At 32.2% G+C, this 12,973-nt stretch overlaps 1 protein-coding gene across 1 annotated transcript; it reads left to right on the plus strand.

Annotated features, from left to right (window-relative positions):
- Positions 1–5,417: 5,417 nt before the first annotated feature.
- On the plus strand, positions 5,418–12,302 carry LOC121254970 (U-box domain-containing protein 6-like). The gene is made up of 6 exons (XM_041155229.1): positions 5,418–5,762; positions 6,800–6,893; positions 7,541–7,726; positions 7,924–8,031; positions 8,318–9,486; positions 11,394–12,302. Exons 2-6 carry the CDS (start codon positions 6,843–6,845, stop codon positions 12,178–12,180), a joined length of 2,301 nt encoding a protein of 766 aa, XP_041011163.1. The 5' UTR covers positions 5,418–5,762; positions 6,800–6,842; the 3' UTR covers positions 12,181–12,302.
- Positions 12,303–12,973: the final 671 nt, after the last annotated feature.

Below are 12,973 nucleotides of genomic sequence, written 5' to 3' on the forward strand. Positions count from 1 at the left end.
TCAAAAGACAAAAAAAAAATATTTAATATTACTTACGCGGAATAATTTTATTTAAAAAATAAAATTTAAATTTTAGAAGTCAAATTTTACTATTGAAATTTTAAAATAACAGTAATCTTCTCTACATTTTCCCATCCCAATCATGTCTATTGAAATTGTGTCCGTTAATATAAATATATATCTCCAATTCTTTAATATAAGATATTTAATGGTATTATTTAAATCCGTCACGTACAATAATAATTAACTTATAACAACTTATATAGCATACCATGAAGACAATAACAATGTTTAATATTGGAAATCATGTAAAGGGTTTGGAATTGGTTAACAGGATCAGACCTGCCTTGTCGCCGACATTTTTATGTTCTTAGTATATATATACACAATCACAATAATAACAATAATAATAATAATAATAATAATAATAATTAATTCATGGGACTTTGAAATATAATAGTGGCTTCATCGAGAGGGGTCGGGTCAATTAACCGACCACATATATAGAAAATCGGAATTATTTGGAACAAAATCATATGTAGCTGCCGGTAACGTGCCAAATGTAGGGATGCAACTAAACTAGAAAAATAAAAATCCCGCCTTTTCCTACAATCACTCTTAAAGTAAACAATTGGAATGTCTTAACAAACAAAGTCCACGTGTTTCGTTTCAGAAGACGTCCACATGTACCTGTAACTGTAAGCACCGTTTGGACTTCCCATTGATTACACACGCGCACCCAACGCGTATAAACAGTTGGCCATCTACCTGTTGGCTGTTATCTATTATATTGGAATAAAGTTTTTTTTTTTTTTAAAAAGTAATTGATCCACTCAGATCTACAAATATTTGGAGAACCGACGGTCGGTTGTTTTTAGACATTCTAATAGCAACATAAGTTATTTGAAGAATATGATACAAATATTTAAATTTATTTCTTTTTATTAATTTAAAATTTTAAAATAAGTAGTAATTTTACATAATATTAGAAATAGATTTTTAATATTACTTTTGCACTGTTGATACCTTTAATACACAATTAAAATATGCAAATAAATAAATAAATAAATATTTAAGAACTTTTTTAAGCTGAAAGTCATGAATAGGGGTGATAAACGGTCTGGTTGGACCAAACAGACCGACCGTTTCGAACCAGACCGGACCAAATGAGAAATAAAAATAAAAAAATACTTTATATATATTATTTATATAATAATTGTACAATTAGCAATATAAAATTTTAAAAATGTTATAAATACTTGTTAATATTCTATAAATTAACAATATTATATATATATATATATCTTCATATAACCTATCACTATTAACAATATAAAATTTCAAATATGTTAGTAACACTTATTAATATTCTATGAATTAACTAATATATAATATCAATTAGTTAATTATATAGTAATTAATAATATAATTTTCATCTAATTTATTATCATTAACCATATAAAATATTTTTTTATTGATTTTGTTATATAATTCATATTAATAAGTCACTTAGTTTAATTTAATATTTTAAATAATTTTTTTTATTAATTGATTTAAAAAAAAAAATAGGCCAGACCCACCGGACTGGATCGGACCGATAACTTCCCTATGAGTGTTCGGTCCAGTCTGATTGAGAAAAATGATGGATTGAAAATGTTCAGTCCACCGCGAAATCGAACCGGACTGGACCGACCGATTTGCACCCCTAATTACCAGTTTTAATTATATATTCATGAGTCATGAATATATAATTAAAATTGGTAATACTTTAGCCTGTTTCATTAATTTTATGTAAGATTTATGTAGAATTAAGAGTTTTGAAAAAGTTTATCAATTAAGATTTACGTATATAGTTCGAATTGTACGGATGTACTGAGTAGGATTAAGATAACCTTAACAAAATTTTAAAGAAAATGAGTTATGCTAACTATTTACTTCGTGATGTATAACTTATTATTTATTATAAGACACAATATGTTCGTAAAAAAATTATATTTATAAATCGGTGTAGAGATTTAAGTCTTCCATATTTACAATACTGGTAATATGACATAGTTTGATTTAAAAGCAAAATTTAAAATTTAAAACTTGCAAATCTAACTGCTCCGCACCAAATAATAAGAAAAATTGCAAATAAATTTATTAAAAACAAAAAAAAGCTATTTGAGTTTGGTCTCGCGTGGTGAAAGCGCGTGTGAGATTTGCAACCTGTTAACGAGATAAGACACCCTTTTTTTCACCCCTGATTGGAGGGAAAGCTACAGAAGCTAACTCCGTGAGTTTCGGATCTAGGTGGTGATTTTACTATTCTGTCCGTTAAAAGAGGTCTGTTAAAATTTGTGGTTAAAAACACAACACGTGGACTCGAACCGGACCCGCATTTTTATAATCAGACAGAGTTGGGGATTCCTTTTCCCGTACTCCTGCGTGGAGACATCCGCTGCCATTGAAATCATTTTTATTCAGGTTGACGAGTGTACCCTCGCGAGACTTTTGTAAAATAATTATTATCTTATTTAATTGTTATAATTTTTTTAAATTTATATAAAATATAATAAATAATTTAATTTTTTAAAAATTTAAAAATAATTATAATATTTAAAAATAATATTTTAATAATATTTTATTTAATTTTCAACTTTCATATCAAATCATGTACAAGTTTGGAGGTAAAAATAATATGAGATTAAATTTTATCTCATCTTATCTCATCATTATAATTTTTTCAAATTTTTGTATAAAATATAATAAACAATTCAACTTTTTCAAATCTCAACTCAATTTTTTCAAATCTCAATTCAAACTTTTTTAAATCTCAAAATAATAATAATATTTTAAATTTTTATCTAAAACAAAAAATTATCATCTCTCTCCAAACCTACACGATGGTTAAGGATGATAGACCTCCCATTAGGATAACAATTCCTGTGATTGTATTTGTGTCATGTCAAATTATGAATATTCTACTATATGTGTCAATTAAAATTTAATCCGTTAAACTAAATGTGTCAAACTTCTAAAATCTAACCCAATCCATTTAGATAATGAATTGTGTCGTGTCACCCGTTTCGACTTGTTTAATAATTCTTTATAAATAAGTTAACACAACACAACTAATTTGAATTTGTTTCATATAAATGAATTGAATTAACACACATGAACCATATTGAATTGATTAATATAATTTTACATAAAAGTTAAAATTTATATTTATTAATAGTCACAATATATTTTAAATAAATAAGACTACCGACTAACAAAAAATGTCAACATTTTTCAAATTTTAACATGCAGTAAAACCAACATTACAGATTTTACAATAACAAATATGAGCATAAGTCCAAAATTACAATGACAACAATAAAAATATAAGTATATTGTGCAATATCAATATTACAACTTAACAATAATAAAGTTGTAATTTTGTAATAAAATAAAAATGGGTCAAAATGGGTTGATTTTGGGTTAAGCTGGTTGACCCATTTTATAAATTGTGTATTAACGGGTTAACCCATTTTAACCTCAACCCGTTAACTTCGAATTCAAATCTATTATTTTCATATCATGTTTGTGTTAGGTTCACGAGTCGTATCACGTGTGGCCATTCCCACTTACAACTCATCATGTTTTATTGTTTAGTAGCATGATTAATGAATATAGAAAAGTATGCAAGTTTATAGAGCTTTTGGCCACATTACTCCCTCTAATAATCGGCTTGCAATGTTTTACAATGCTTTAATAATTCATTGATTGATTGCTATATTTTCAAGTTCTTCATTTCGAAAGGCTTTGAGTAATTTAATAAATTTGCTCTTTAAATAACAAAAAAATATTTAAATATTGTAGATACATATATACACACACCATGTAGGATATGGGAAATGATGAGTTGATATGAATAATCATTAATTTTCTAAAAGTGGCATTTGATACTAGCGTTAGAAGCTAAAGGTAATTTCTTCATAATGCTTACATACAATAAGTGCATGATGATGTAACTTAAACATGCTTGTTAATGTAGATATTTGTAGATCAAGTACAATGGAATATACTCCATATAAATTTATTTTATACCAAGAAAAATATCCTTTATTAATGTAGATCTTTATACATCAAGTACAATGGATGGTACTATGATTAAAAAAAGATTGTTTTAAATTGGAAAAAAGAGCTAGGATTTAATATATAAATTGAGAAGTAAAATGAGGAAGAAGTATCTTATTTATTAACCATGTTACAATTCAAAAGGCTTATAACATAAGAGAAATGTTATACATCAGTTACTATTCACTTTCACATCTCATACCTACAATTTTTTTTTTCATAAAATATGGATATGTTTTTTATAAGTTGTGGGGTGTAGGGTCGTGAATAGTAACTAATGAGAAGAATTTTCATAAAATAAACTTAAAAACCCAATTAAATTGTTTGTCTTTTCAGTGAAATGGAATCTAACCCTACTCAATTGAGTCTTAGAGAATGATTATATTTTACAAAAATGCTATATTATCCTATTTATTTTGATACAATGTCTTCGGTTGTAAACAATTAATTAAATACGTGCTTATAAAAAAAAATTAGAATTTTACATGCCACACTCTTATTCTACTTTTATCTCATTATAATTAGGTGATACTGCCCATCAACCTTTGGTTTTTTGTAATAAAAGGATAATCTAATAGTCATAAGGCTTGATTTGGATAGTAAGTTGAAATGAGATGAGATGAATTAACATGATTTGTGAATATTAGTGAGATATTTAAATTATGATGAGATGAGTTAAAAATGATTTAAGTTAAAATGTTTTATAGAGTTTTGAAAAAGGAGAATGAAAATATTATAAATTTAAATATCGTTAGAATATAATCTTTTAATATAATTTTGTTTTTAGATTTAAAAAAGTTGAATTATTTTTTATATTTTATTTTAAAGTTTGAAAAAATTATAATAATTCGGTAATGATTAGATGAAAAATTTAAAAATTTAAAATTGAAAAGTGTTTATGTTTGTATTTGTAATATTTAGATATTAAAATGAAATATAATAAAATGAGACAATATGTGATGATATAAGATGAAAATATCTTTCTATCCAAACTAAGCCTCCAAATATTACATTTTATATAATACGATAAAAGTGAAATAAGAGCATCCCAAATTCTCAGGATTATAAGGGATGGAAATTGAAATCAAGTGGAGGGCTCCTGCCCTAAAATTTACAATCTTCTCCCATCAACTTGCTTAAAAGAAAAAAAGAAAAAAAGAAAAAAACAGAAATAACCAATGAGGAGGATAATTTAGTCAATTGGGTACATTTATGACAGATCTACTAACCGACAAAGGACGAGGTCGGCAACTGTCGGCCGGTGTACCGGGGAGACAATAGCGGCGAAATAATTCCCAATCCCCTCTTATTATTGTTATTATATTATTTTTCCGGAAAAAAAAAAAGACTTGCGAATAAACAATCATTTTATTTTTCACAGTTATTTTATTTTCCCTTAAATAACACCTTCGAATCTTTGAAAAATCTATTTCCGATTCCCAATATCCTTCACCACCTACAACTTCTCTCAACAATCGAAAGCCTCTAATCTCCCTCGGTCCATCTCTCTCCCTGGTTCGAACCCTCCAATACCTAACAAACTGCAATGAGATGGAAGTTAGCAGATCACTGCAACCCTAATTTCCTGTTTGGTTTCTGGGATTCATTTTACATGCTATTGTATGAAGCCTCCTTGGCTTGATTCCGTATTTTTTCTGGTACGTTTTGGGCTCCAAACCCTAGCTTCCCTCAAGCCCAATAGTTCACTTCTGGATTTCTTTTTTTTCGCTTGAGCTGTGGTTTGGTTTACGGAAGTGTTCAATTTTTTTCTGTTGTTTTTTGTGATCTTCTTTCCGCGTCTTTTTTTCCCTGCTTGGGTGTAAATCACATTCCGTAGCTAATTCGCGTATTATGGTTAGGAGTTGCTTTATTTGTCTAACCAATTCCTATAAATGTGGATGCACTGCTTTTTTCGCTGTATTTGGAATTTCATTATCTCTGGGTGATTTCTTCGTCTCGTCCCAGCTAAAAAGCTTTATCTAGGAAGTCATTTCGAATTCCGCTTTTTTGGAATCTTGAATCATCGGTATTTGAGTAAATGTTCAAATCAATTTGTGTTTTTTTTTTCCCTACCATCATTCCTGCTTCATTTGTTCTCTTTGTTTGTGATTTTTTTCTCTTTCAAATTTTAAATTTTACGTGTTTGATGAAATGTCAGATTCAGATCGTTATTTAATTAATTTTCTCTTCATTCCTTTCGTACTGTCATGTCTGGATCCATTGCGTTTGATAGAAAAAACGAAGTAGTACTCCGTGCTGAAGACCCTGTTTTTCTTTTAGAGCCTTGTTTGGTTACTGAAAGAATGTAGGACGATTTTTTTTCCTTTTTCACCAACATAGCCCAACACAATGATTGGCGTAGTTGGGGTGCGCTCTTCACCAAATTCACCTCAATTAATCGTTTTTCTTAATCTCAAATGACGGAATCGTAATGTTAAACTTCGTTTTTATTTCCTTTTCAACAGTTTTTCAAGGTACCAAACGGTGTGATCGTGCTTTTGTTGGTTTTGCATGTATATTGTTGATTCCAGTGTATTCTATCAAAATAATTTGCATGTGGATTCGTTAGCACGTAAAGTAGCTGATGCAACGAAGGGTCTTTAGCTGTAGCTGTTTGGCCTGGTCACTGCTTTTCTCATTGAGCTAATTGAGTCCTATGCAATTGTTAATTTATTTTGTTCTTTTTCTAACGCAGATGAACTAAGGTTTTCTATAATTTTCCACGGTGATCTTCAATAATGGACGTTACAGAGATAGAAGAAAATTTGTTTGCAGCTACTGATGCCAAGGTATTGGTGCAATGTTTGGATTGAATTCAAATTACCGGTAGCTTTTACTGTGAAAAATGTTATCTGAGCAATTCTTTATTTATTCTCTTTTATGTTTTTAGTCAGTGGAGACACGATCCTATATACGTGGGGCTGGTTAATGTATTTGTATAATTCTAAATATATCTGTTGTGCCTATGTGTGTATGCCCCCTTTTTGCGGATATATGTGTGTGCATGCCCTATTATGGTTGTTTAAGGAAACTATATAGTTGATACTTTGGCGCTTCAGTTTTTCCTTTGTCATGGTGATTGGCATCTGGAGTGGGATTCTAGATGAAGTCATGTAGAAGGCATTTTCAGAATTACTTTTATTTAGCTGGTGAAAATTGTATCTACAATTTTGTACTTGGTTTCCTTCATAGATAATTAATTCTACTTTCTAGAAAAAAATGACTAACAAGTAGACGTTATACTGGATCTATGAGTTTGGTGAGAATTTGGTCATCTAGTTTGTACTATAAGTTGGTTTTTCTCCTACAAGGGTTTCCGTATTTTGGACTGCAGTCGTATAGAATTGTTGGATTTGCTATTAACTTTTTGAAGTTCATACTTTGAATACAGTTCCATAACACTGGGTAATTAGCTCACATTATTTTTCTTATGCAGTTACATGGAGAAATGTGCAAGACACTCTCTGCGATATATTACAGAGTAATATCAATTTTCCCTTCTTTGGAAGCAGCACGCCCAAGGAGCAAATCTGGCATTCAGGCATTGTGTGCATTGCATGTAGCACTTGAGAAGGCGAGGAATGTTCTTCAACACTGCTCAGAATGCAGTAAACTATATCTGGTATGATTATTTATTGGATTAACATTTTTTATAGTGGGAATGTGTTCAACTATAATACAGTGAGCTAATTTTCTTTTTATATTCAATCTATTATATCAGGTAGAGGAATAACTATGCATTATTTCTTTGTTCTTATTTCCGTAAATTTATTTTTTTGCTGGGGATCTTTTAGTGATATAATCTTTCTTATCATGCAGGCTATAACTGGGGATTCTGTTCTTTTAAAGTTTGAGAGGGCAAGATGTGCACTTGAAGATAGCCTCAGGCGCGTTGACGATATTGTCCCGCAATCAATTGGATCCCAGGTAATTATAATTCAAGTTCTCATGTTCTGGATTTAAGCTTCTTTTTTCAAATACTTCAGACGTTGCTCACATGCTTTATGCTCCTCTAAATGATTCTGGTGCATATTTGTAGTTAATGGGTTTTGGCTTCATACTAATAAGACTACTCTTTTCTTTAGGGGTCATATTTCCAGTAGAGCTATTCGATTTTGATTAAATTTATATAAATAACTATAAATTATGCTTTTGATGATATTGTGGTATTTTGTGGTATTTTGACACCTTTTGTAATTGAATTTCCATTTAGATTCAGGAGATTGTGAGTGAACTTGAGGGTACTGTGTTCTCGCTCGATCCATTAGAGAAGCAAGTTGGTGATGAGATTATTGCACTGCTCCAACAGGGGAAAAAATTCAACAACAGTAATGACAGTAATGAGCTAGAATGCTTTCACCAGGCTGCTACTAGGCTTGGAATAACTTCTTCTAGAGCAGCTCTTTCAGAGAGAAGAGCTCTCAAGAAACTCGTAGAAAGAGCTCGTGCGGAGGAAGACAAGAGGAAGGAATCAATTGTGGCTTATCTTTTACATCTAATGAGAAAGTACTCCAAATTATTTAGAAGTGAGATCTTTGATGATAATGATTCACAAGGTTCTACACCTTGTTCTCCCACTATTCAGGGCTCTCTTGATGATGGTGGACCTGGTGGCAATGGTCATGCCTTTGAACGACACCTGTCAAAAGTTGGTTCTTTTAATTTCAAGCCAAACAACAGGAGATCAGGGCAGATGCCGCCTGAAGAATTGAGGTGTCCAATATCGTTACAGCTTATGCATGATCCAGTGATCATTGCTTCTGGGCAAACATATGAAAGGATCTGCATTGAGAAATGGTTTGGTGATGGGCATAACACCTGCCCAAAGACTCAACAGAACCTCTCACATCTCTCATTGACCCCTAATTACTGTGTTAAAGGTCTCATTGCTAGTTGGTGTGAACAGAATGGAGTTTCTATTCCTGATGGTCCCCCCGAGTCTCTTGACCTCAACTATTGGAGGCTGGTGTTGTCCGAGTCAGAATCTACAAATTCAAGAGCTATGGACAGTGTTGGGTCTTGCAAGTCGAAGGGGGTTAAGGTTGTTCCTTTAGAGGAGAGTGGTGTCATAGAGGAGGCTGAAGGAAATGAAACAGATAGTTTGTCTCCTAAGCTGGAAGGGTGTGAGCTTGGTGTGTTGGAAAGTTACCAGAATTTTCTGTCTATCTTGGATGAGGGGGAAGACCTGAGGGAAAAATGTGTGGTGGTGGAGCAAATAAGGTTGTTGCTGAAGGATGATGAGGAGGCTAGGATTTTTATGGGAGCCAATGGGTTTGTGGAATCTCTTTTGCGATTTCTAGGGTCGGCTGTGCATGAAGGGAATGCAATGGCTCAGGAAAGTGGAGCCATGGCTCTTTTCAACCTATCTGTCAACAATAGCAGGTATGTATTCTTGTTCAATGTTTCTGGAGTTTTACAATATCAAGCATGACCATTGGCCATATATTTTATGGAAGCATGGCAGAATTTATGGGAGTTATGACAGTACTAAAACATTAAGGCCTCATTCACTTTCACAAAATTTTTCATCTCATCTAATCATTACAACTTTCGCAAATTCCCACACAAAATAAAATAAACAATTCAACTTTTTCAAATCTAAAAACAAAAAAAAATATTAAAAAAATATTCTAATAATATTTTATTCAACTTTCAACTTTGTCTCAACTCATCTCATCTCATCTCATCTGCGAAAACAAACGAGTCCTAAGATACTCCTGCAAAGAATTAAACCATAATTATAGACATGATCTGTTCGAATCTCCCAATAGTTACTTTAATTATCGATTACTTATCAAAAAAAAAAAAAAAGTTACTTTAATTGAATTAATTTACCGATCAAAAAATTATAGACATGATCTCATCTTCATCTTTGTTTCCCTTGATTCATATATTTATTCTAGAGGAGTTCTATGTATTAGTCACTATTCACTTTCACACACCACACCTATAGCCCCTTCTTTTTTTTTTTTTTTTCAATGGGTGTGGAGGTGTTTTTCATAGGGTGTGGGGTAGTGAATAGTGGCTGATGCATAGAATTTTTCTTTATTCTATTATCAGTGTCATAAACTGATCACCTAAAAAAAAATCAGTGTCATAAATTGATCAAAATTACGATGATCTGGTTATAATGAAATCTTGTACTTGAACTTTCCTTACCTTCTTTATTACTATGGCAAATACTATTTATCATCATATAATTTTCTTCCTGTTTATTGTGTGAACTGCAAAAGAGTCAACTTGCTAATGCTTTTGGGTGATCTGGCGTATATAAACTAGTGTGTTATGTGGATGTAATTTCCCCTCAATTGTCTTCTTGTGCTCCTTAATGGCAGTTTGGCTGTCAAGGCTAAGTTTTATTTTCCTTTTTGGTTTAATGTCAATTCTTACCAGGAAAGACATGGAGATTGTAATTTTTAAAAGCTGGCATTAGTTTGAATTTTCACTTGTGCTGACGTACTACGTTTTCAGAATTTTGACCGTATGAGCTATGAATCATAAGTTTCTCGATTTTGTTCTTTTCAATTTCTTTCAAAAGAATGTCTCGCCCTTTTTTTATTTTGAAAATAAGAAAACACCATGGGTGCAGGTGGCTTTGTATGTCAAAGCATTCGTTATAATCTTCATGCATCCTTAGAAGGACTTAGGTTTGGATAGTGAGTTGAGTTGAGTTGAGATGAGAGTTTAAAGTTGAATAAAATATTGTTAGAATATATTTTTTTAATATTATTTTTATTTTGAGATTTGAAAAAGTTGAATTGGTTATTATATTTTGTTTGAAAGCTTGGGAAAGTTGTAATGATTAGATTAGATGAGATGAGTTGAGATGGTTTTTGAATCTAAACGAGGCTAATTACATTACATTTGCTATATCATTATTTTTATCAATTTCATGTTTGGTTTTTGTCGTGTTTTGCTCTAAGTTTAGGCGTACTCTCTTGTATACTTCCTATGTACTTGGGCTATGCCTCTTAAAATAAAATTCTCTGATTAATTATAAAAAATCAATTGTTAGAAGCTAGTGTTTTATTTATAATAATTTGAAACCCTTGTATGGGTTTGGTCTGTTAACTTGTTTGGCATATTAAACTTCTTGCCTCTGTGTGTGTGTGTTTTTTTTTTTTTTTGGGAGCTACATTTTGCACAACTAAACAGTCAGATCTTAAGTGAGGGTGTACATTGCCAAGATTTGGTAGTTTAGGATACATTTTCATTCGTTTACAAATTAAACTATTAAGATCTTTTAAAAATTTTGATGTAATTGCTATTTTTGAATTTTTCTTTTTCAGAAATAAGGAAATGATGTTTGCGGCAGGAGTAATTTCATTGTTGGAGGGGATGATCTCCAACCCCAATTCCCATGAATCTGCCACAGCACTGTACCTGAATCTGTCCTTCCTTGAAGGAGCAAAGCCTGTCATTGGTTCAAGTCGGGCTGTCCCTTTCTTAACCCAGATCCTTCTAACAAATCCTGAATCCCAGTGCAAGCTTGATGCCCTCTATGCCCTCTATAATCTCTCAACTCTTCCCTCCAATATTCCGAATCTCCTTTCAGCTGGCATCGTCAGTGGTCTCCAATCCCTTCTTGCAGCCTCTCGTGATCACACGTGGGCGGAAAAAGTCATTGCTGTCCTTATAAACCTGGCTTCATGTCAGTCGGGAAAGAATGAAATTGTATCCGCACCTGGCCTTATTAGTGGACTAGCAGCAATGCTGGACATTGGTGAACCTATCGAACAGGAGCAAGCAACCTCATGTCTCTTTATTTTGTGCAAAGGAAATGAGAAATGCAGTCAAATGGTTTTACAAGAAGGGGTAATACCTGCACTGGTGTCAATCTCAGTGAATGGAACCTCGAGGGGGAGAGAGAAGGCTCAGAAACTTTTGATGGTGTTTAGGGAGCAGCGACAACGAGACCAGCCAACAACTGAGATGCATCAGCTGGCTGAAAATAGTGAAAAGCCCATGCCTGCCCTGGAATCAAATCCACTCTGTAAATCAATCTCAAGAAGAAGGATGGGTAAAGCATTTAGCTTCTTCCGGAAAAGCAAGAGCTATTCAGTTTATCAATGTTAGGCTGTATCTGTTGTAAATTTCTTTTCATTTCTTCTGTCCTGTTCCCATGGGCATCACCTTTTGTTTTCATAGAGAAGAGATGTACAGGCCCCTGTAATTTATGGAATTTTTGCCTCTTTTAATTTTGGTCCTCTCTCTTGCCACTTTTGGGAAATGATTATGGGTTGGTTGAAAAGAATCTAGAGTGTCTGGATGTGAAAGTCTCGAATGTAGGACTGTCATTACCAAACGTAGGAACATTGTGGGGAGGGGGTGTTAAACCGAACATCACACAGACCCCTTTTCTACATTGAGGTTCATTGTGTTCACAATCTCTTGGTTGGGATGGATGCGGTTTGAGAGTCACCTTTTATCTTTGAGCCATTTTATTCATCATCCCTATACCATTACCACACACAACACTTTTTTTTAAACTAAAAGAATTCTTCTGCTCATAATCTATACACCACACATTTGGAAAGAAAAAAAAATAAAAAATAAAAAAATCATGTAGTGTATAGTGTAGGAAGAATGAGTAGATTTTTTTTTTTCATAAGTAAACTAAGAGAAAACAATAAAAGGACCCATTATTTCAAAATGGAATAAGTAATATGTTTTTTCCTTTCAAAGTTGAAGTGATATATTTCTTTGAACTAAAATCTCCCAATTACCTCAACTGTTCAGTGATAAATTCAACCACCTTTGAATTGATAAATTGTTCTTATTGTATTTTGATTTTTGGGTCCTCAAGTGTCCGTCCCAACGCTTTGCTCCCTACCACTACGAGAGGGCCGGGATACCGCTCTTAATACTT

This window comes from Juglans microcarpa x Juglans regia, chromosome 3D (genome assembly GCF_004785595.1).
Source record: "Juglans microcarpa x Juglans regia isolate MS1-56 chromosome 3D, Jm3101_v1.0, whole genome shotgun sequence".
In the NCBI taxonomy this organism is placed as follows: Eukaryota; Viridiplantae; Streptophyta; class Magnoliopsida; order Fagales; family Juglandaceae; genus Juglans; species Juglans microcarpa x Juglans regia.

Excerpts from the sequence above, each read along its gene's own strand:
- LOC121254970 (XM_041155229.1), top strand. The coding sequence starts at position 6,843 with ATGGACGTTACAGAGATAGAAGAAAATTTGTTTGCAGCTACTGATGCC. Across the intron at positions 7,727-7,923 it reads AATGCAGTAAACTATATCTG|GCTATAACTGGGGATTCTGT; the intron begins GTATGATTATTT and ends CTTATCATGCAG. Across the intron at positions 9,487-11,393 it reads CTATCTGTCAACAATAGCAG|AAATAAGGAAATGATGTTTG; the intron begins GTATGTATTCTT and ends TTTCTTTTTCAG.